At 45.5% G+C, this 24,671-nt stretch overlaps 3 protein-coding genes across 5 annotated transcripts in view; 1 reads left to right on the forward strand and 2 right to left on the reverse strand.

The window, feature by feature from the left end:
* Positions 1-3,893: 3,893 nt before the first annotated feature.
* Positions 3,894-7,658, reverse strand: AGTR2 (angiotensin II receptor type 2). The gene is made up of 2 exons (XM_066182445.1): positions 7,278-7,658; positions 3,894-5,557 (listed from the first exon to the last, which is right to left on the reverse strand). The coding sequence occupies exon 2, from the start codon at positions 5,482-5,484 to the stop codon at positions 4,366-4,368; it is 1,119 nt and encodes a 372-aa protein (XP_066038542.1). The 5' UTR covers positions 5,485-5,557; positions 7,278-7,658; the 3' UTR covers positions 3,894-4,365.
* Positions 7,659-16,890: 9,232 nt separating this feature from the next.
* LOC136288982 (nyctalopin-like) lies at positions 16,891-18,177 on the forward strand. Its single transcript, XM_066182446.1, has one exon. It carries the CDS (start codon positions 16,891-16,893, stop codon positions 18,175-18,177), a length of 1,287 nt encoding a protein of 428 aa, XP_066038543.1.
* A 2,876-nt stretch (positions 18,178-21,053) lies between these two features.
* PLS3 (plastin 3) overlaps positions 21,054-24,671 on the reverse strand; it is a 51,408-nt gene continuing 47,790 nt past the window's right edge. For all 3 annotated transcript variants that reach the window (XM_066182063.1, XM_066182065.1, XM_066182064.1), the window contains exons 14-16: positions 23,884-24,007; positions 23,188-23,312; positions 21,054-22,368 (exon numbers count right to left, since the gene is read on the reverse strand). In XM_066182063.1, the coding sequence (XP_066038160.1) occupies positions 22,236-22,368; positions 23,188-23,312; positions 23,884-24,007 (382 nt within the window). In that variant the 3' untranslated portion in view covers positions 21,054-22,235. The remainder of the gene's footprint in view (positions 22,369-23,187; positions 23,313-23,883; positions 24,008-24,671) is intronic.

A 24,671-nucleotide genomic window follows, 5' to 3' on the forward strand; every position in this document is an offset into this window, starting at 1 on the left:
TGATGCTTGCCCACTTCCATATCCCTCTGCTTTGTGCCTGTGAAGTGCTTTGAGGATTAACTGAGTTCTATCCGGAGCTTACAGCGTCAAATCCAGGCTCTGCCTCAGCTGAAGAGGAAGTGGAAAGTAAACATTTGAAAGAGGCAATGGTAGAGGTTGGCTTGCTCCCTATCCTGAGACTCTCCACTCCAGGACCCTACTGTTTTCAATAAACAAATCTCAATTTTTACCCCTTTTTATTATCATTTTTTCTTTCCCATTTTGGTTCTAATGAAACCTGGCAAACAGGAGGGAGCATCCTCTCTCAGACACGTACCTCAGTGGATGCTCTGCCACAACCATAGCAATGGGCTGACCACTGCACCCAAACCACAGGATATGGGATGTTGAAGACAGCAGCCTGGGCTCCTGCTTCTAAAGGCAAATATCTGGCAAGACTAAGCCATGGGAAACTCAAAACCCTTCCTGGAAGAGCCCCTGAGCCACAGGAGCAAGCCCCTCTCTGTTGCACCTAGCTGGATCCTGCAGCAGGCAGATGAGAGGAAAGCACATCCCAGGACTCTGTGGAATGGAGCAGCCCTTCCCAACAACAGCAGTCATTTTCCTCCATGGGAAGGAGATTTCAGGTGAGATCAGCAAGGCTGCCAGTTGGAGCAAAGTCTTCCAGGCCACCTCAATCCCCAGTCTTCAAGTTCCCCACATTCCTGCCAGGACCACTCAAAATTTCCAAAAGGCCTCATTTTCATAGAGAAACATGAGCAGTTCATTTGCTCCATGGCACCTCCTCGCCCTTCAGCCGGGACAAGAGGAGGTGTTGTGAAGGGAGGCCAAGTTTTGGCAGTTAGCTGCAGAGTGGCAAGATGATATTCCGGCTCAGAATCTGGCAGGAACAAGGACAAGTGTGCTGAGTGGGTGCCAGCACAAGATTCAGGCAGTGTTGACTTCTCAGGGAGAACATGCTGTACCAAACATTTCTTATTGTATATCTTGCATAAACAAAACATTTAGCTCACCACCCAGCACTAGCTCATAATTAAAAAAGGCAGTGGCTTTCTCTGTTGTGTGCATTGAAGTTGTGTAGTCAAGTCAGCTCACGGACACACACAGGATGCTCAGAGTGGTCTGAGCAATCAACTAGAGCTAAAAAAGGAAGTCACAAACAGGTTTTGCTGAACAAATACATCAGAGACAGACTGACCCATGTGGGAAACCATCCCTTCCATCTCTCTTTGGGGAAAGACTATCTGCCAGGTCCAGAAGTGCTCCAGGACATTCCCCCCTTCAAACCCATCAGAATTTCCATATGGTACATCAAAAAACACCCCTTCCACAGCAGGCTTTCCTCTCCAGTGATGCTGCTGCACCACGGCAGAGTCAAAACCCAGTGGTTGCTCATAAATTCATCTTTTCGCACTTGCAGAGTGGGCAACCTGAAGTGATCACACACTGTCCCAAAGTCTCTGCCAAAACTGTGTGAATGGCACTAAGGTCCCAAAGTCCAGATGGGTGCTGTGGGATGGCCAGGCTGACCTGAGCAGGTCCCAGGCTTGCACACCCCATGAAAGGGCTGCAGGACTACTGCCTTGGAGAGGGGTCTGTACTTTTTTAGGGGACCCTAAGGCAGCACAGGGATAGCAAAGTACCAGGGTGGGAGATATATTGGGATCTGACTGACAGATGTTGCAGTCCTGCACAACAATTAGAATCATTTTCAAACATCAGCAAAATTTTCTCTTGAGAAGAAAAAAGAAGCTTCTAAAGTGCAAGGAGAAAGACCTGCTTAAGTTTCCATCCTCATGCTGAAAATCATGAAAAAATAAACACAACATGCGGAAGCTGTGATACCCCTCCCACACACACATTTTCTGTTAAAAGTCCCTCAAAAATCTCATGAGAACTTGAGTATGATGGAAAAAATTCTTAAAGCTCAACATTAATCAGTTCACTCTAAAAATAAAGCAAAATCCTTGATACAGCACCTCCCCTGTTTCCCCCCTCTTGAGACAGAGTTTTTGGGATGTTTGTTTAACCGCACTGCTCAAATTCATGACCTATTAGAGGTACAAGGCAGATCTAGCAAACAAAAATGTCACACTGGGGTCACTCAATTTGTCACTCTTGCAGAATATGACCTTCAGGGTAGATTTCTTTTGAAACTTTTTGAAAGAAAGAATTTTCCTCCCCTCTCAGTTCACTTCACATTTAATACTCTTTTTTTGTTTCCCTGTTTCTAGGAAAGCAACACCGGGTGCAGCTGCCTCAGCCCCTGCAAGTGGTTATCAATCCTTGCCCTCCAGCTGCCAAACATGAATTTGTCCCACAACAGTGGGGGATGCTGCACTGCTGCTCTCTCCTCGGGAAAGCTTTATTCTCATTTTCTCCAGCCTCTCACAGCTGTAAATGCAACTGGATTTCAAATTCCTCTAGTATTTCCCTATCAGCATAAGTCTGCACACCAGGCAAAAGGCACAGTCCTTGTTGAACACTTGTTTTTTAGCAGGTCCAACTTCTCTGACATGCAAAGAATGTGCAGCCTGTGCCTCCTCTCAGGACAGGTACAGCTGTAGCACAGGTACCACAGAGGTCAGGTGGTGCAGGTTAGCTTTTGTTTTGAGACTCCAAAGACGTCATTTAATGTTCCCCTTGTGTTCCTTACTGACCTGTATTGCAGCAAAGGTGAAAATCCTCCACAACCCCTTATTACCCCTCTGAGTTTGCTGCCTGGAACACCTGTTGATTTTCTAAGTGTGCTGGTTTGTTTTGCTGTAGGACAACTGGTTGCTGTCCTCATTGCTAAGCAATTAACAGTTTGTCCTTCCAGAAATATCCAACGCCCCAGACACTATTAGCTCCTCGGAACATTTTCAACAAAAACATTCCAGGGGAGCTGCATTAGCAGCTCTGCCACTTTCAGGGATAAGCATCTCTCCAGCCACATACCCCACTACAGAACACCAGATTAGGACAGGGAGAGTGGGTTACTTATGCTCAGGCCCTGTTCTGACAAGTTCTGCACAAACTTCATCTCACATTACCCTGAGACTGGCATATTTCTTTAAAATCCAGTGAAGAAACTTACCTCTACCCTACCAGAGACATGAATCTGCACCAGGTTCACATGGTTTCCAGCCAGTTGGGACTTCCAGGGAGGCTGGCTTCACCCCTGGACCAAAACTGTGAATGCAAGCCTCAAGAGTAACTCATCAGAGACAATTGCCTGAAACTAATGGCCTTTTGGTCACTCACCCTGGGGAAAACCTACAGGCAACCTGCAGGTAAAAAGTCCTAACAGACCCCTCTTTTAGACTGAGCCTATCAAAGGGTCTAAGAGGACCAGTATCTCTCCAGCAGAATAAAATTGCAAATAAATATCAAAAACAATCTCAAAATAGAAACGGTATTTCCCAAATACTTTTTTTTTTTTTTTTTCACATTCTTTCTTTAGTTAAAATGGGTAAACTCACACCATGGTTTAGCTTCTGGGTGACAAGAGAGAGTCACTCAGGATTTCTGTATGCAGTACTCCAAATTTACATTAGTAATTGACATTTAAAGTGCAAAAGGTCCACACAACCAGCAAGTCCTTGCCACAAAAGATACTGGACAGTGTGTGGGGCTCAGTATGCCACACAGCAGTGGAACACTTCATATTCACTTCCTGCAGCATTTTTGTCACAAGTGACTACAATGAATCAAAGAAAGGATCATCTGGCCTATGGACATGTTACCTGCTATGAGAAAGGTACAAAAATGTGCACTTTGTGGTATTACTTTCCCACAAGAATACCCTCCCACCTTCAGCAGTCTGCAGAAGCGTGTCTCCACACATTCTCAGGATACCAGGCTGAAGCAAGCTGGAAGTATATGTAGATAAGAAGCATTTTATGTACATCTCTAGCCATTTATTTAAAAAAAAATTAAAATTTACAAAATAAATGTCAAAATATTTTCTTACAGGTAAGTACAGAAGTATCTGCACTGCTTTATTTACACATTCTCTAGTGAGAATCTCTTTTAGGAAATCAGTTTAGGGTATAATACTCAGCACCTATGCAATTGTAGCTGTGTTGTAATGGTTCTTCAGTATATTTAGACTTCTTGTGTTACACTTAACACTTGCCTGATCTCAGCCACACATAAAGCTGATATTTAAAATGCCATCAATATAGTTATTTGTCAGAACCTTCCCTCTGTGTAAAACTTGTGTTCTTGTTGTAAAAATGAAGGAGAAATATATCCCCATGTATGACAAAAACAGATTCTCCTTCAAGCAGCTGGTGACTGAATGGGCACAAAACAAAGGGAAGAGGAGATAGGAATGTCACCACTGCAGGGACATCCAGCTGCACTGACACACCCCAGTGTCTACAGGAAAGACTCTGGGTCCCCTTCTTTGCCCATGGGGGTTTCAGCATCTCTGGGGCAGCTGCCCTTCCTCACAGAGGAGCTCTCCCGATGGCTGTTGAACTGATAAACCCTTCTCTTGAAGAGGCGGTGGAGCTTCTCCTGGAACTGGTTGCCAATGAAGCAGTACAGCAGGGGGTTGATGCAGCTGTTGGCAAAGGCCATGCAGATGCTGAAGGGCAGTGCTGTGTCGATGACCCCCACCACCTCACAGCTGTTGATAATGTCCATGTGAGCCAGAGCGTTCAAAAACGTCAAAGCGTGGAACGGCAGCCAGGAGATCAGGAAGGCCATGACAACAGCAGCCACCAGCTTTAGGACTTTGTCCCTCTTCTGCCTGCTTTTCCCAAACTCCTGTGCTTTAAGCAAGTGCCTCCTGATCCAGATGTAGCAAGTGGTGATCACTGCCAAGGGGATGAGGAAGCCAAGGGTGTTTTTGAGGAAGGCTGTTGCCACGGACCACTTTGCATAGTTCTCATCAGGAAAGGCCATAATGCAAGCATTGACCTCCAAGCTTTCAACGTAGTAAGTGTCTCGGAAATAAAAAGTTGGGAGGGAGGACAAACAGGCGAGGCCCCACACAACCAGTGCCACAAAATAAGCTTGTTGTAGAGTTCTCCTCTGGGAGTGAATAGGGTGGACAATGGCGTGGTACCGGTCCACGCTCATGCACGTAATGAAAAAAATACTTGCAAACATATTGAGGCACAGGACAGAACTGGAGATCTTGCACATGAGAGACCCGAAGAGCCAGTTGTATCCCTGGGCATAGTAGGTGGCCCAGAAGGGGAGGGTGGCCAGGCACAGCAGGTCTGCCATGGCCAGGTTGAAAATGTAGATATTAGCCACTGTCTTGGGGCCAGTGTGACGACAGAGCACCACAACCACCACACTGTTGCCAACCAAGCCAAGAGCAAAAACTGCAGAGAAGAGGGCTGGAATCAGTGAAAACTGATAATCTGAAGAGGTAAGAGGGCAGGGAGGGGATGAGAGCAACATGGCTGATGAGTTTGTCAGTGCTGTAGACAGGACTTGGGGACTTTCCCTGGTGGTGACAACCGAGGAGTAGTTGCTCTGCATGTTGATCCTGGCGGGAAGGGAGTTTCTTCAGGAAATTCATGGGCTGGCAACAGTTTCCTATCACATCGCTCACCTGCAGATCAGAAACTGTGTATTAGACGTGCACTCTACGGCTGCCTTAGCTCTGAAATCACACAGACACAATAAAATAAAACCCATTTGAAGTTATATCAGTAAGCTGAGTGTTGAAATACCAGGCAGCCCTGCTGAACTCCTTACCTCCATCCCACTGACAGGACACAATTAGCCCCAGGGAGGTCAACAGCACTTTTTAATTAGCCTGGCAGAGAAGAGAGCAGCTGGGGTTTATCTGTGATTACAGATGGTGCTTTCTGTGGCCAGCAGAGCAGAAGGATTATGGACTCAAGAGCTGGAGACACTTTGGGAACTTCTGTGACCCAAAGGCCACACCGAAGCTCCTCATGATCCTTTTCTCAGTTTTCTCATGCTATTTCCTGCACTCTGAACAGTTAAAATAATATAAAAAGGCAGCAGTCAACAGTGGAAATCAGGCACATCACACCTGAGGGTCTCCTGGGCCTCCACAGGCATGAAAGCAGCCTTTTAACATGACTATTAGGTGAGCAAGCTGGGTTTTTTATTTTTGTTTTTGGGGGGGTTTTTTGGGGTTTTTTTTTTGGTTTTTTTTTGGGGGGGGGGGGGTGGGTTTCAATTCACAGGGTTGGACACAAAGGCACTGAAGGGTCCTTGCAAAATGTCATTCACTGCCATTCCCTGAAACATATCTGCATCTCCTTCCCTCATGCCAGCTTTAATCAGAACAGTAAAAGAGATAACTTTAATGAGACACAAACAATAAGTAAGTCCTTGCAGACACTGGATTTAACAGTACTATGTGCCATTCATTTAGAAATATCAAGACTGGATTTCAGTAGGGAAAAATGTAGCTATAAAACAGCTAAAATAAGAGAGGTAATTGGCAGATCTGTCTGTTGCATTTCAACAGTTTGTGTCTGCACTCTGAGCAGGACATTTTGCAACTTTAAGACTTTTTAATCCAATGACGAAGATATCATACCCAAGTATTTTATTTTACATACTAGAAAGAGACATTTAATTTTTAATTAAGTTTTTGTGGAACCAGTCAGGCATTTAAGAATTCTCAAGGAATCCTAAAACTAACAGAAATTTTCACCAAGACAACAGATTTGGGTAACGAGCTCTCATTTAACAGAAGGAAACCGATCATTTCAAATATATTTTTCTATATCAGCAGTTTAATATACAGTAGCTTACCATTTGCTCAATGCAAAATATGCATTGTATATACTGACAAAAATTTAATTTTAAATATATTGTCTCACCAATGAAAATTCAACAGGGGAATTTCTGCAGAGTGCTGGTTTTAAAGTCACAAATAGTTGGTCATAAGCCCATGTTCTGTATTCAAACAAGTCCTAAACCAAACAAAATCTTTTTGTTTGGGGAACACAATTATTCACAGAGGGTCTGGAGTCCCACTTCACCCTTAACTCTTACATCCTGAGCCCTTCACTTTAACATATAGAAGCTGAAATCTCAGAACTACTCACAAAACCTTACACACCTCACTGACCCCTAGCAGAGGGACCACACCATAATTACTGGTACTGCATTACAGAGAACAAAGTTTCATGGACAAACACACTCCCCTCCTCTGATCATGAGCCACTGGTGCCTTAGGATCTGCTCTGAACTACTCATTTCTGCTCTTGCTGCAGGCACAAGGCATTCCAGCACAAATTGAATCGAATCAATGGAAATTATGTTCTAAGAGCAGACAGAAAACCCACCTCTCAAACCTCACATTTGTCCGGATGTGGCTCTAGAATTCCGTGCTCCTTTTTTCCTTTTTCCTTCTGGTGAGTGTTGCCACCAGCAATCTGCTCTCTCATATCTTCCCTTTTCCTACTGGGAGACTTTAACCTACATAACTCCAGAACTGAAATATGAATGCCTGCCAGCTTCTTTTCCTTTTGGAAGCAAAACAGTTTGAGAACCCCCCTTTCCAAGGCCACGTGAGCACATGCAGTAAATCAGGAGAGAGCAACACGACAGCCAGGAAAAAAAAAAAAGAAAAAAAATAAATTAAGCAAGCAAGAAAAAGGAAATTCACAAAAATATCCCTGTGGTTTTCTACTGCAGCTCTTTGGCCAGGAGGATACACCCACACACAGCCCCTTTCTGCCTTCCACGTGCACACACAACATGTGGGAGCCTCCATGAAAAGGTTTGTGCATCTCTGAGGGCAGGGGGATTCCCATGCAGTCCGTGGGATCCTAGCACTGGGTAACACATTTGAGAATGAAATAGGCTATTAGTCCTGGCAGAATTGACTATAATGTGAACATGGAGAGACAGAAAGTAGAGGAACATCACTGCATTCACAACAGCACTGCCTGTATAAGGGGGCTGATCCCATCTCCCAGTTAGAATGGGAAAGCCACTGCCCTGTTCCTTGCAAAGACATGTACACCGCTGGGACAGAGGAGGGCAGCAGGACAAATCCATGTGGCTGAGAGCAGGCTTGGTTCTTAGGCTGCACTGGGGTAGGACATGACCAAAATGAGCTCATGCCAACTCCCATTCACACAACACGGAGTTTTTACATCTGCTCCTTCCTTGCATCATGTGCTGTGCCTGGGCCCAGCCTCCTGGAGGATCAGAACAGGGGCAAAGGAAGCACCCATAGGCTGAAAATTTTTCCCCTGATGCCTGAGTGTGATGTCCTCTGCAACAACTGCCCATCTAGTGGGGGCACGTGTGCTGTGCTCCCCAGCAAGGCTTCATGTGCCAGACAGAAAGCAACCACTGGGGTCCCTGCCAGTGACGTGTCCCTTTGGCCCAGCCAGGTGCTGCTGGCTGGCTCTCAATAATAGCCAGTGCTAGGCTCAAGCACATCCCATCCTTTGAACACCAGCACAGCCTTGGAGCAACCCCAGTGCCTGCCGTTGCTCCTGGGCTGTGCAGCACACCAGAAACAACAGCTGTCACCAGCTCTGTTTATACCAGAGTGACCCAGAGGAGAGAAGGAACGGGGAAAACAGCCTCTTGACAGCATCTTCAGGGGAACCAAAGGCTGAGCAGGCTGTGGAGAAGAGTCTCACCAGTTTCACCATAGCCCAGGTGTGTCTTTGGCCAGAAAAAGCTTCAGAGAATGTTGAAAAAGCTTATCAGCACACTCATATACATCCATCCTCTGGAGGTGAGTGCTACATTCAAGGCAGACAGAGGAGTCCTTGGCAGCTTTTATCTGCCTCATAATTCAAAGTCCAGTTCTTAGCATTTTCTGTGCTAAAAGGAGACTGAGTTATTTAAAGAAAGGGAATTCCACACAGCATTTTTATTTACCACAGTGCAGCAATTTACCGCTTCAAGGACATGATGAGAAAGCAGTTGATGGTCAGGACTGTCAGGCTGCAAGCACAGAGTGTCTGTTCTTGGAGAAAACACTGGAAGAGAGAGAAAGTCATGACTCCTCCTGCAGAGGAGAAGAGCTGCACCTTTTTCACAGATTCACAGAATGACTAGGTTGGAAGAGATTATTGAGTCCAACCCATGCCCCAACACCTCACCTAAACCATGGCACCAAGTGCCATATCCAGTGTTTTTTGAAACACATCCAGAGATGGTGACTCCACCACCTTCCTCGGCAGGCCATTCCAGTGTTTTATCACTCTTTCAATGGAAAAATTTTCCTAATGTCCAACCTATATTTCCCTTGGCACAGCTAAAGACTGTATCCTCTTGTTCTGTCAGTTGCTGCCTGCAGAAAGAGACCAACCCCCAGCTGTCTACAACCACCCTTCAGGAGGTTATACAGAGTGATAAGGTCACCTCTGAGTGTCCTTTTCTCCAGGCTAAACAACCCCAGCTCCCTCAGTCATTCTTCATATGGCTTGTTTTCCAAGCCCCTCACCAGCTTTGTTGCCTCCTCTGGACGTGTTCAAGTGCCCCAGCGTTCTTCTTAAACTGAGGGGCCCAGAACTAGACACAGCACTCGAGGTGTGGCCTGACCAGTGCCGAGTACAGGGGCAGAATGACCTCCCAGCTCCTGCTGGCCACACCATTCCTGATCCAGGCCAGGATGCCATTGGCCCTCTTGGCCACCTGGGCACACTGCTGGCTCATGATCAGCTGGCTGCTGACCAGAACCCCCAGGTCCCTTTCCTCCCGGGCACTGCCCAGTCACACTGTCCCCCACCTATAATGCTGCAGGGGGTTATTGTGGCCAAAGTGCAGGATTCGGCACTTGGACTTGTTTAACTTCATCCTATTGGACTCTGCCCATCCATCCAACCATTCCAGATTTGTCTGCAGCCCTCCTACCTACTAAGCTCCCAGCTTAGTGTCATCCACAAATTTACTAATGAAAGATTCAATTGTCTCATCCATGTCATCAATGGAAATATTGAACAGAACTGGCCCCAGCACAGACCTCCCTGAGGGACACCACTGGTGACTGTCCCCAGCTGGATGCAGCAGCATTCCCCACCACTCTCTGGGCCCGGCCTTGCAGCCTGTTCCTAACCCAGCAAAGAGTGCTCCTGTCCAAGCCCTGGGCTGCCAGCTTTTCCAGGAGTGTGCTGTGGGAGACCATGCCAAACAGACAACATCCACAGCCCTTCCTGCATCCATCAGGGTCACCTGGTCATAAAAGGAGACCAGGTTGGTCGAACCCAGCCTACCCCTTCTAAACCCATGCTGGCTGTGTCTGATATCCTGGCCATCCTGTAAGTGCTGCATGATGAGACTCAGTATCTTTTTCCACCAATTTCCCCTATGTGTACCCTGCCTAGGGTCTGCAGGATTGCTGGCCCACTGGTGAGTGACCTGTATGATGTTAGCACTCACTCTAAACTGAATTTATTAATTTTTTTGGTAACCAGACCTCCCAGGACACCCTCAACCAGGATTCCTTGATGCTAGTTGCACACAGTCGGTAGAAGGTTTTCCTCCATTCCTCAGCAAACACCCAGTGAAGGAAAAAATGCACAGGAATGTTTATTTTTCAAAAATAACAAACAGTAGTTGTTTAGACTTACATATAAAGTTTTCCTTTCCACACAACTTTGATCCTTACAGATACTGACTGTGTTTATTCTCTTTTGCCCACAAAACTGAGACTTTAGCAGAGAAGAAATGGCCCTGATGCACCCAGTGCAATGACGGTCATAGCTCAGGCTGCCCTTTGACAAGTCCTGCTCCCATTCTTCCCCCTGCCAATGTTCAGTGCATCTGATTCCTTACCTGATCCCAAGTTCTCACAGCAAAGCTTCCTGTCACTAAAGTACAAATCCCTCGCTCTTCTATTTCCCCCACCATTTCTTTCTTCCTCTCACCGTTTCTGAGCATCTTCTAGGGCTGTGAAACAGATGCCCAAGTTGTCCATGCACAAAACAACCTTGTCCCATGTAGTGCTGCAGTTGAGATAATGTCCCCTGAGCTTATGGGATGTGTTTTCCACAGCCAGGCTGGTAAATCCAGTATATGGGTCTGCTGCAGGAGAGCCCAGCAGCACAGGGCAGAGCTTTTTCATTACTCATCTGGCTGCAAAGTTACAAAAGCTACGAGTTTTCAACACAAGACCTGTTTGATTTTAAATTTATCAAAGCTTGGGGTTTCTGGGGGTTGGATTTGGGGAAGGATTTTAAATATGTCTTTTACACTGGCAAAAAAATTCGCAGTTCAAGAGGAGCAAGAAATTTCTACTAGCTTACACACAGCCCTTAGTCCTTTTATCCTCAAGCCTATACACCTAAAGAGGTCAAGAGGTCATCAGAAGTAGCTAAAAAAAAATCAAACCCAAAAAATCCCAAACCACCACCACACACAATTCATATAGCACCTTCTGATCAACTGTACAAAAAAAAAAAAAAAAAAAAAAAGAATCCATGCATTCCAAGTCCTAGGTCTTGGATTTTGCAGGGAAGCGCTGCTGGTGTCAGGGATGGAATATTCCAAATAAGCAGCCTATCTGACTATGCCAGAAGGCTGTCAGAGTCACCCCTTGAGGCTAAACCTTGCCAGCCTGCCAAAGGCTCAAAGTAATGTGAGATCCGCATGCAAACTGTATTCATGAGCTTGATTTGTTCCTTTTGGAGAAAGCAAGAGGGGAAAAAATCTTTTATAAATGTGCTACCCAGGATGCTTAACCCAGAATAGATCACTGTGGCTGTGCTTGGTGTTGGTTTACAGCAGGATCCCCTGACTCCCTAGTCCCAGGTCTGGCAGCAGCAGCTGGGGATCCAGCATGTCATGCCAGGGCAATGATTTTTATCATTCCAGACCCTGGAATTAGCTCAGTTGGATGGAGCATGGTGCTACTAATGTCAGGATTGCAGGTTTGATCCCTGCATGGGCCGGAAGAGCTGGACTCGATGATCCTTGTGGGTCCCTTCCAACTCAGAACATTCTGTGACTCTGGGGAGTGCTGTGCCAAACAATAGGCCTTCTGCACACACTCTCCAAAACCATCCTGCCTGCAGCTGGGTTCCCCCAGCATTCCATAAACTTTTCTAAGCATTCCTCCTTCCTGCCTTTGTTTGTTTAAGGGTTTCTTCAGGGATTTATTGCTCAGTCCTGCAAGTAAGATTGGAGATTCTACCTCACCCTTCCCCAACCCAGAGCAGTCTGTCAGAGAAAGCTGATTGCTTGCTTTCTGGGGACTCAGGGAAGGGAGCAGTTGTGAGCAGTGACCTTGAATGTTGAAGGCCGAGGCAGTGAGTCCTATTCCCATCCAGCATCCATGGTTCTTGCTGGGTCCGTTCTGGGTCTTAGCACTGTCTCACGTACCTCTGAAGCACTGTCAGTTCTGGCAGTGGGTGTCTGCAAACCCAGTGTTTTGGCCAAAAGGGGAACTGCCAGCATTTTCAAAAGCAATACCTTGGTCAGTGTTCCACTCTCCCTGCTGGAGCCATGATTTCATGTGGAAGAACTAAGCAGGCCTGGAGAAGGACAGGGTTTTTTTGTTAAGCTTTTTCCTTACCTTGTCTCTGCAGCACATGGCAATGTCTGCAGTAGAGATGCTCAGGAAGCTGGAGCTGGGCAGGCAATGCTGAGCACTCCCTGCACAGAAAAAAAAAAAAAAAAAAAAAAAGACACTGCTTTTTCACTTCACAGCAGCACAGCAGTGACCGCAAGCTACCCAGACAGGGCCCATCAGATACTCTCAGAGTATTTTGACCCATTGAACAGACCTTCTGTTCTGGAAGATGTCAGTTTCGGAGCAGTTCAGTGAGTGTGACAGAGGCATTTGGGAGGGAAGAGGGATACCCTTTCTACCTCCAGCATGCAGAAAATTTAGCCAAAGCATTTATTTTATGAGATGATTGTGTCCAGCCAGTAGCACTGCCAAGATTGAGGTTATCCTCCAAGACATTGTTTGCTCCAATTATTGGCTGTAAGCATTTTAGAAGCTACTAAAAATAGTAAAGAAAACAAGCACATAAGTGATTTTGAGAACAAGGTGCACCCGTTGCTGTTAAAGGCAGGGAGTGCACACACACCCTGGCACCACTGCTTCTTCTTGGGCCATGCCTGCTCTTGCTGAAGGCAGCAGGACTTGGTCAAAACTCCATCCCTGAGTGCTGCACAGCTCCCATCCATGCCCCCAACACAGATAAACCACCAGACTCCACGGCTTGCCAAAAACAGGCACAGAGCCCTAATGGCCATAGCAGCATCAGTGGCAAAGCACAGCATTTCAGCAGCTGAGATCACAACAGGAACCCACAGTCAGCTTTCATAATTTATCATCACAGGTAATTTTCCCCTGCTCACTTCTCTCAAACCAGTTGCTGGTGCCCATAGTTTGTGGGAGAGATCCCTCCTGTCTAACTTCTGCTCTATTTGTACTAGTATAGTTGTATATATCCTGGCACTTAACGGAGGTGGGAGAATGCTTCACATTTCTTTTTAGGGCCTCAAGGTGATATTTAGGAAGAGTTAGGAGTCTGTGAAAAGTTTTGTGGAGTTACAGAGCACCTACAGGGTCTCTTTCCAGAGATCTTTTTAAAATAAAAACCTTCTTCCCTTTGGTATTTTGAACTATAACACTGCAAACAGTTTTCCCACTTTTTAAATGTTTTTACTAGAAATTTATCTTATGTTCCAAGAATACTAAGGTACACATGAGAGTTTACCAAAGAGATAAAGCTTTGGAAGTGTCACATGACCTCTGATATTTGCATATTCCACCTTATTTAATCAATCTTTTAACCAACAAAACTATTAAGTGATTCTACTCATTCCATCCTTTCCCAACAAAAAGTTTAAAGAATGCAAACCTTGCTCTTTAAACTTATTAGACCAGAAAGACCATCCCAAAGTAGATGTTTTGACTGCTGCCTCGATCTTCTAAAGAGAATTCATCTCCTTAAAATCTACAGTATTAGGCAAGGCTCTTGACATCAGCTACAAACAATTTCTGAAGGGGATGTGCTGGTCTATAAATCCCAGATGGCAGATAAATAAATCAGTGACTGACAAAAAGACAAAAACACAACGATGGTCATGTGATGGGTGGAATACATTTTAACAGAAGACCTGCAGTGGTTCAGCTTTTCCATAGAAGCCGGGTGGATGAACCACCCCAGCCAAAACACATGATGCACTCCAGAAACTCTCCGAGCAGATGGAGTGAGACAATCAAAATCCCTGCACGTGGAGCACAAAGAACTGAGCCTGGAAAAGAGAACCCAAGAGCAGGATGCTAATATTTGAATGGACCATAAAGAGAAAAGTTTGTTGAAAAGGTAGGTAGAGAAAAAACTCATGTGTCAGTTCTTCTCAAGGAGCATGTCCTTACCTTGTCTCTGCAGCACTTGGCTTGGCAATGACTGCAGTAGAGATGCTCGGAAAGCTGCAACTGGACAGGCAATGCAGCATTTCCTGCACAGGAGCACTGGGCACTGCAGCACACACAGGACATTCTTGTGGCCACTTTTGCACAAGCACTCAGCCTCCAGCAAAGGTTTAGCTCTCCACAATGCTGAGTGTTGGCATACCACTGCACTGCTTCCACCTCAAGGGCAGCTGCAACCAGAGCTGCCGTCAGCAAGTTCAGGCAGCCACAGCCAAGGCCCTGGCAAGGCAGCTGCCACCCCACCTCCGTGCTTTGTGGAATCTTTGCAAGGAGAAACTGGAACTGCCAAACCTGTAACAAAGTGTGAAAATCTGGTCACTTTGATACTTACGGGTTTCCTTGGCCCTACAGGCTCTAAAGCAAGGAAACGTTCTGCAGCTGTGTGGTCCTGTTCCACCACAGTGTTTTAGACCAGTTAAGCAACATCTGGCAACAATAGGTTCTGAGAGTGGCATGCTTTTGGTCTGAAAAGTTCCAATATGAAATCAAAGACAGCTACAGAGAGCACTGTAATTAAGCTTAACTAAGAGCTAGAACATGGTAACACTGCTGGAATTACAGCCAGAATTACAACCAGAAATAAAACCTGTGTAGAATGAAAGGGACACCAGAACAAGAGATCCATATTTTTTCAGGTTGAGCTACAAACTTCAGCCAAAGGCAAGAGTATTTCAAGCACAGAGTGCAGCTCACTTGTCCTGCACAGAAACCTGCCTCCTTCACAGGGTAGCATGACAAAGTCACAGAATGATGGATATTCCTAGCTGTGCTGCATCAGGAGACAAGAGAAGCCATGGAGATCCCAGCAGTAGGACACCCCTCCAAGGTGATGTCCTCAAAGGAGCAGTTCCAGCAGAGCCAGAAATACAGAAAACAAAGATTCACCCACCAAAACCTTTGGCCTGACCCCAGAAACAATCAGCTGGATGGGGTGAGCAGTGCATGTTTCCACCTTCCTCTGGGGCTCCCAGGACCAGCCCCTGGGCACAGTGCCAGCACTGCTGCTCTTGGTGGAGACCAGATGTTGGCCCCCAGTCACACCGCACCAAAGCCTGCCTAACTAAATGTGATGTTGTTTACAGCTGGAAGATGGTCTCCATTACACAACATGATCACCCTGGCCAAGCTTCCAGGGAGAAGCTGTTCTCCAGGGGATTGCTGCTTGAAAAAATGAAGAGGAAAACAGAACTAGCTGAAGCCAACATAGCGATTTAACAGCACAGGAAACATAATCTGCTTCTGCTGAGAAAACAACAGAGCTGCAAACTTGTCCAGGTCACACTTACTGTTGGGCATGCTATATATTTGGGAGGTTAGTCAGGGTCTGGACAGAGCTTGCGGAACAGGGGAGAGAAAGAAAACCCAATCCTGTAAAACATTTTAAAAAAGAAAAAAGCTGATACAGACCAAGAAATTAGGAGCAAGGAAATGCACTGGAAGGCAGGGGCCTGACAAAAGGTGTTTCAAGCACATCAGAATACATGAGAACTCCAGCAGAGAGAAGTGGAAAAGAAAAATTAAAATAGTGACAAAAAAACAGAGCAGCAATTGTGTCACTGGCTGGTCTAATGACACATCAGCTGCAAGGCCTCAGTCTGGTCCTCCTGCACAATGATCAGTCTGGAGATTGCTGGTCCCTGGCTGTTGAGTTCATCAATCAGGCTCCCAAATGCACTTTCTCTTTGGACCAAAACAGGGCAGGGGCAAGGACACAGAGTTTTAAGGACCCAAGTCCAGCTCCAGTTGCTCAGTGTCATCTTCAGACCTGCTGGAGATAGGGAAGGAATTTGTGCCCTTGGGGTGCTCCATGTTTCAACCACAGGGTTCATCTTTCACCACTCATAGCTGGCTCAGGGCTTATCCCAAGAAGAGGCACTGCCAGGACACGGCTCTCCCCGGTGCTTTCCCAGCTGTCAAAGAGCATGAGGCTCACACAGCTCCCGGCAGTCTCCCATCTTACTGCAGAGGAAACACAGCCATCACCAAGGCTGTGCTCAGGGCTTGATCACAGCCGCATTTCCCTGAGCCTGGGGCAGATGTCAGTGTGTGCAGCCACACTGGGCTGAGAGCCCTCACCTCACACCTGAATGGCAGAGCCACCTTCCGCTGCCTTTGCTGAAGCTGGAGAAAATCACAAAAATTCCTCCCAGAACAGTTTTTTTGAGCCAACTGCCAAGTAGACTCTGAGAATGGTGATAACCCATGAGCAGGAGCCTCTCCCAAACAGCTGCCAGGGGAAGTCCACCACCTGTTGCTGTTTGCAGAGGGCAGGAGGTGAGAAAAAACCACTATCAGAGCATGATGCTGGGCTGAGAAGTCTCCCTGCCTCTCAGGGCAGTGCTTAATAAGCTTTGACGTGCCTAAACACTTAATCCCCGCAGGGCTGCAGCAGGAGGAACCAGCTGATTTATTTCCACAGTGCACAGTGCAACTGACCCTGACATGCCTGCGGTTCACCTGCCCAAAAGGTACATGCTCTTTTTCTTGCCTCCTCTACTATCCATCAGATATTAGATGCTGTGGCTGATGTGTGGCTGGTCATGTTCTTTCTCGTTATATTTATATTTACTTGTGCAGCAAAGGCTGGGCTGAGTCTGAATGTCTCCAATCCATGCCCAAGCATGTGCAAATGTACACCTGAAGAGACCATCCTCTGCAACAGAGCTGGACTGAAAACCCTACCTGGAGAAATAGCAGCATCCACCATCTCTCTAAACCTCTCCAACAATTATTTGCGGAATCTCAACACCAACACCTTCAGAAACCTGACTTTCCTTCACAGCCTCTGGCTAGATGGGAACAATCTGACTTTCCTGACCCCAGGAACTTTCCATGCTCTCAGCAGGCTGCAAGAGCTGCACCTCAGCAGGAACTCACGCCTCACCTACCTGCACGCAAACACTTTCAGAGGACTATTAAACCTCATCAGCCTGGATTTGTCCCACTGCAATATCTTTGAAATACACCCACTTCTATTTTCACACTTGCCTTCTTTAGAAAGGCTTGATTTAGCCTCCAATAACATGCGGTATGTCCCACAAGCCTTTAGGAACCTGTCCAGCCTCACGAGGCTGTCCCTGGAGGGCAATCACATAGAAGCCATCGGCAGAGATTCCCTGAAGGACCTGGAAGCCCTCTACGATCTGAATCTCAGGAAGAATCGGATATGGATCATTCAAAACGGAGCTTTCGCAAAGCTTCTCAGATTGGGCATGTTAAATTTAGGACACAACTTCATCACTGATTTGCCTAATCAGCTTTTTGAAGGATTGATCCAGCTCAAGACCATGCACCTCGAAGCCAACAGAATCACTGCTGTCGACTGCACCTTCAGAGGGCTGCTCAACCTGAGAAACTTGTACCTGAACAACAACCAGATCTCCTCGATCTCAGACTCCGCCTTTTTGTACCTAAACAAGCTGCACTTCCTTCACCTGAGCAGGAACAACCTCAGCTCCCTGCCCGTGCGCTTGTTCGCTGAGGTGACCAAGCTGAAGTACGTGTTCCTGTCCCACAACCCCTGGAGGTGTGACTGCAGCATGCTCTGGTTCTGGCGCTGGACAGCCGCACGTCGGGCCGTCATCGAGGGGCTGGATTGCGCCTTCCCGGGCCCTCCCAACACAACAGCACCCCAGCAGCCCCGCCCCGGGGACCTGGGGGACTGCACCCTGCCACTGCAGCTGGCCAGTGAAGACAAGTGCAGGGTGGCTGGTACCAGCGTGGCTCCCAGGCCCCCAGCCCTGCCTGGCCAGCTCATCCTGCTGGCACTGGCCTGCCACACGTGGTACAATGAGAGGGGATGGGGAACCGTGGTGGCCACGTTTTAATGGTGTTTCAATTGTAAAGAGGAGGCTACTCATTTATTTTCTTGAAATTGGTTTGTGAAGAACGGTTTTCATGACAGGGGGATTTTATATGGAAATATGGGGATTTTATTATGTAGGAATAAATTATTTTGTTCATGCGCAATATTCTTACCTGAAATGCTAATGTCAAAATTCAATGCAAATGCTCACATTGGCAAGTTCAGGGCTGGGGCTTGTGCAGGTGATGTGGGGCTGGGAAGCATGTTCCCCTTTGTCCTCCCCGTTTCCCAACTGACCACAGCCAGGTGTGAGCTCCCTGGGAGGGGCTGCCTTCCACTGCCCAGCCCATACTGGGAATATTGTGAGTATTGCTGAAATAGGAATAAATTGCACGTGCTCCAGGACATCTGGAGTCCTTAGAAAAGGCCCAGTCCATCAGCACTGCTGTGAGCATGTGGGACCTTCCCACAGCGGGTGCATAGGGATCTCTGCTGCCAGAATGTGGAACAGTGTTGGAGGTGTGGGCAAAAACACCACCAAGGAAAACATTTTATCACTCAGCTGTTCCTCACAGCACTGAACCTCAGCTAACGTGGCTCTGCATTTACCCCTACAAAGAGGTCATTTGTCTCAGGGATGGTCTGTACAAGTTGTGTATCCCTGCAAGCTGCCAAGGAGCTCTGTCACAGCACAATTCCAGTGCCATACCCCCAAGTCTGCCTCCCTTCAGCTGCTGGGAGACACAGATCAGCCTTCTCTGTCCTCCAAAATGGAATTTTCCATTTGTGCAGGTATATTAAAAACCCTAATCCAATGTTTACTTGGTGCTCACAGAAGGAAGCAATGGAATGTGTCCCAGACACACCACATTTGTCCCTGTCCTTAGAGGAATTATCCCAAGCTGATAAGAGAGAAATAAACCCTTGTTTAGGGCTGAAAACAAACAAACCAGCACAATCTGACATGGGAAACCTGCCATGGAGTGCAGAGCAGGACCAACCTTTGCTGTTACACCAGGGAAGGGACGAAGTGCAGCTTCACAACAAAACCACACATGCTGCGTCCTCGTTATAACTGTGACTAGGTTGGTGCAAAGTATTTAATGGTCGATACAATAAATTTTTCCTTACATTTTTTTGCTGTTTCACCATCCTCACTTTCTTCAGCTTCACATACTTCGAGAAGTAGTAGAAAAACTGCAGCTGGTTTCTTGCTTTTGCATTCCTCTCTATCAAGTTGCAATAGAAAAAGGCAAACGCAAAAAAGAGAGCAAAGCCCACCTCAGCAAATTCTTAAGTCCCTAAAAGATTCAAATTTTTCCATTGAATTACACAAATTGGTGAAAAATGTATATGGACAAGAACCTTGCCTTCTCTGAACACTTTGAGAAAATATTCCTTCCACTTTTACACCACCACCTCATTAAACAGTAACAGGAGCACAACTAAATTGCTTCCTCTGTGCTATGATAAAAAGTCATAGAAACATTTAACAAGTCACACACAGTATGCTCAGGTAGAACATGTGGCTACATTTTTAATCCACAAAAAATGAAACTTGCAAGGAATACAAGAAAAAGGCCAGAAAACACAGGCCTTGAGAAGGCAGTCCGGGCTTGCAGAGACATTTGAAGGAGGACCTTAAGATTAAGGGTAAGGACAATATGCACCCAACATGGGAAGCACCACATCCAACTGCTTAAAAAAAAAAATCAGTATGAACAAAGTTGACATGGCTAAAAAAAGCTTGGAAACAAAAAGCATGTAATTGAAGAAGCAAAACGAAGTATAAATACCAACAAGTAATTTAATATTAAAGAGCAAGAAGAGTTGCAGGAAAAAGGAAATATGCTAAAGTTTGCATTGCTTGTTGGAAATTTTAGGTGTGTTTGACAAAACAAACTATTTGAAAACCTGCTTGTTAAGGAGAGAAGGCACTGGGTTTGTCCTGATTGCTCTGCACTTGACCTCCAGTGTGAAAGATCCACTTTGCTTCGACCCAAACTTTTCTTTCTTAAATACATCCAGCACAAGGAGATGCTTTCCCATTCTGTAATTGTCAAAGTAACCATTTCTCCCCCTTTAACCTGGTACCAGGAGGCAAAAGAGGCAAGACAGGACAGATGCACGTGGCCACTTCCAAAGTCCAAGAATTTTGACCTTAATTACACCACGCCCCCAGCCAGTGCCATAAATCACCAGAACACTGTTTCAGTGAGATGGCTGTGCCTCGACTTACGGTATATCGCTCCATCTTGAGTGAAAACATGCAATTTCCTGTGGGAAGCTTTGTTAACATACTTTTCTTGTGAAAAAAATTGTACCAGTGGAAAGTTTCCAGCCAGCTCTGCACAAGGCTTCATGTGGGGAATCACTGGGGTGGTTTGCTGACACTCCACACTGGGAGCAGGGAGCATTCCCAGCTGGTGCCATCACAGCCCATGCCCTCACCCTTGTAGCAGGCAGGTCTCCATCTCATCCCCCTCCCAGGGGCCCCAGCCCCTCTTCAGCTCCCTGTCAAATTCCTCCTTTTCACCTGCCCTTTTTTCACCTCCTACACACACCAAAATTAATTATTAATTTTAATTAATTTTAATTTTGTAATTGATTTCACTCAATCGGCCCTCAAACAAAATGTTCACCTCTGAAGCCCCCAAGGCACAACAATACAGAAGCTGCTGCTTCAAACGAACTTTGCCTCTAAGGGACCTTTCCCTGCTGTGCTCCCAGCAGCACCAACCCCTCAACATGCTCTGAAAGAACCAGTACCTAGCATCAGATTTACATCAGGCCATTAAAGATGAAGAAAGGCTGTGTGTGTGGCATTGCAGCCCAGAAGCATCAGCTGCAACTGAAGACAGGCTGCTCTGCTGGGTCGTGCAAATAAGGAGAGAAGCATGTATTTAAATGTTTTTATTTCAACTAATGTTTTGCCACCATATTACATCACTTTGAATAGCTTGGAATAGCAATATGATCTCAAAATATAGCAAACAGCTTGCCAAAGCAAGAGAATATTAAATCCTATGAATACAGCATCTTCATTCTTTGGCAACAATGCTTCCTTCCATTTATCTGTAAAAATAATTTTATATTCCAGTACGCTTGCTGTTCACTTCATTGAACCCTGCTGTTTATACCATTTGCTTCTTCCCTGCACAAAACCTCTCCACAATGTAGTATGGTTTTGTATCTAACAGCCTTTTAAATAAAAAAGTTGTAGTTTTCATGCAGATTTTTGTAAAAATTATTTTCTAGGTGCACAGAACTGAACCAAGATGCATACAAAAATGCATTCACTTCCATTCTCAGGTGTAACCATGCCATCAGCAACATGATCACGTGTTACTGCAAGAGGTCCAAGGATGGTGGTATTATCATACTAAGGTATAACCTTTAAAAACTAACAAACAAAAAAACCCCTTTTTATAAGCAGCAAGAGAAAAAACTGCCATGCTTTATTTGTAAAGTAATCAAAATAGTTAGATGTACAAAAAAGCACCATGTACAAAGAATACCAGAGGAAGTACATCTACCTAATTACACATTTCTCATTTAGCATTGCGAGCTGGCCTTCAGGTCCCAACTTGTACTGTAGCTTTATTTGCAAAATTAAGGATGTGTTCAAACCTAAAATATGCTTGGACTGTATGATAGAAATTAAAGTGGACTGCAGATAGAAATTAGATTTGTTTCCATTACAACTCATACCAACCACCTTATAGCCCTCTAGGATAAAAAAATCACACATCAAGTATCTGAGAAACAATGGAATGAAAACAGCTCCAGAGCAATATTGCAAGATGCAGGTCTGCTATGAATGCATTTCTGTGAGCTCTTGATAAGTTAAACTTTCCTTTGGGAAAAGAGCACATCTATTGGTTAACACTCCTCCCCCTGAGAATTTCGATAAATTTGTCTTGCAAAGCAAAACAAAGTCCTTTGAACTTCAACAGTTCCAGGGCCAACAGCATTTCAACGTGGTCACAGCTGATCTGCTACTCATGCACCCAGGGTGGCAGGTTGGGTTTTTGTTGCATTTTGTTTTGGTTTTTTTTTTCTTTACATGGATTATCCCTTTTATACTCGCTTCATTCCTCTGCCCATCAAGCAGGCAAACACGGTCATGACCATCTTTGGCTTCACCTCCACAAGGTCTTCTGGAAGAGCATAAACCCTGGCACCAATTCTTCTTGCCATAGACACAGCATACCTATTCACAATGGAAAGAGGAGGTGGTCAGCACCAAGACTGCTACCAGTAAATAACAAGTCAAATCCTGCCCCATCCAACACAATTTCACCTATTCTTTATTAAGATTCAAGATGTGGAACAGTTTCATCACATCACATCCTTTTGTTTTACAAGTTCTTCTCATCTTTCACAGTTTTCCTTTTCCACAGTAAAGTGTTTATAATGTGCAAATTGACCTTTGAATGTCAAGTCCACTTTACCAACAGATAAAAAAGAATCTTAATTAATATTTGTTAGGGCTAATAGCATATATAATGAAGGATTAATCATGTAACATTTCCTCTTCTCTTTGCTCCTTATGAATAACAAAGTGAGACTATTATCTGCCAGAAGATTTGCTGTCATTCTGCCACTGCAGAACAGTCACAGAACACACATTTCAAAGGCATGTTTTAATAGGCATACTTTAAACTTGACAATCTATGATGATTCAACAAGACATAAGACATACAAGGGTTCCATTTCAAAACTCTGAGCCACCAGCTGAATGCTTCAAATGCCTGAACAAACAGGTGAGAAATAGAGTATTACTGGCAAGAACTGCCAGAGCTGCTCTCCATCTCTCTCAGCAAGCCAGAGCTCAGCCAACTGCTCCCTCCAGCGTCACAGGCAAGGACAGCAACTCTATTTCAGTAAGCGCTGCCTGTGTAGAAAGTACTGTGCTAAAAGAGACTGAAAACCACAGCAGTACAGAGTGGTCAAAACACCTGTAGCTTGAGGCCAGCACATTAAATGTGCACCCTTTGAATGCAAAACAGCTTTAGAAGAGAAAACTTACTTAGCATTACTTTGCTTGTCATCTTCCAATAGGTTACCAGTCTTTACTAGGTCATAGTTGATACAACCAGGCTGGATGGCATCAATTAAATCCACAACCGCCAAGCTTGTGCTGATAGTCTTGTCCTAGAGAATAGACAGACACAGAAGCAAAGGTGAGTGTCCAATCCTGAAAGCATAATTCTCACCTCAATGCAGCTGCTCTGCAATGTGCAACCAAAGAAGTTTTAAACAAGCCTTTTCAAACAGCAGTGTTAGTGACTATTCCCAGGTGGACCAGAGGGAAAACCAAACTGCTGCGTCACCTTTGATGATAATACAAAACTATTACTTCAATTTACTGCAAGTGCTCTGAAAATCCAAAGAAGTAATCATTGTGCAGGCAGCAGCTCTGCCCTGCAGCCCAAGGCACAATGCTCACCTCCACATGCACACCAGCTCCAGCCCCTTTGCTTGCCAGCACCTCAACTCCCATCTCTGCCCCAGACCCTGACCACCCCCCTCCTATGACACTATTCCCCACTATGGGCAGTCCTAAACAGTCTCCTATCTTGCAGCTTGAAGCCACTCTGTTCCCAGCACAGACTGAACGCTGTCCTGTTTAAACTCCTTTCTAAGATGCCCCTGCTATTCCTCCAGCTGAGGAAAAAATTTTTGGGTACTCATCTGCTTTTGTAAGCAAGAAGAAAACCTGCACCTTGAAGTTCTGGATGGAGGTGGACTTGCCAGCTTCTTTCAGGGTCTGATTTACCCAGCTGACTATAATGTCATCATTGACTTTCTGACCATCACCCAGGTCCTCAAGGACGTTCAGTGTGTACCTGAGAAGCAGCAGAGAGAACAAGATTAGGCACAGAGCTTGGACAAAGCCATGCAGCCAGGATGCAACATGAACCACAACAGCTTGGAAAGTCTTTACATAGTCTCAGCACTGGGCTTGGTGAGGTTTTTTTTAACTCCTTTAGCAAAAAGAAAGAACCATGTATCTTATCTGAAGTATGATTTCTGTTAAAGCATTTAGTCTCTCTAGCATTTCATGTCCTTTAATAGGAGCTCACAAAATTGCCTGGACTCCGGACACTTGTTAAACTGTTTGATCACTGAGCATTTGCTCCAATGGGGGTAACATATTACCTAAAAGGTGTGGATTACCTCAGGAGTTGGCATTCAGACCTCTGATGTCAAATTAGGAGCTACCACGCACCTTTTTTCCAGATATATATTTGCATAATCTTACAATTCTTCAGAACTAGGTAACAGGAAGATCAACTTTATCTGTTATTAAGTCTCTTCTTTCCACTCCAACACAAAAGAGGGATATAAAGCAGCCCCAGAATGTTTCCCTCCCAATTTAAAATTAAAAATCAGAACATAAAAGTTGTGTAATGTTCCTGCTCAGGGTCTCTGCTTGTGGACCAGACTTGAGCAGGTGAGAGAGAGGTTATTCTTCTCATAGGATAACCACAGGTCCACCAACAGGCTGTC

This window comes from Chamaea fasciata, unplaced genomic scaffold (assembly GCF_029207755.1).
Source record: "Chamaea fasciata isolate MVZ Bird 193981 ecotype frontalis unplaced genomic scaffold, bChaFas1.0.hap1 SCAF_4, whole genome shotgun sequence".
In the NCBI taxonomy this organism is placed as follows: Eukaryota; Metazoa; Chordata; class Aves; order Passeriformes; family Sylviidae; genus Chamaea; species Chamaea fasciata.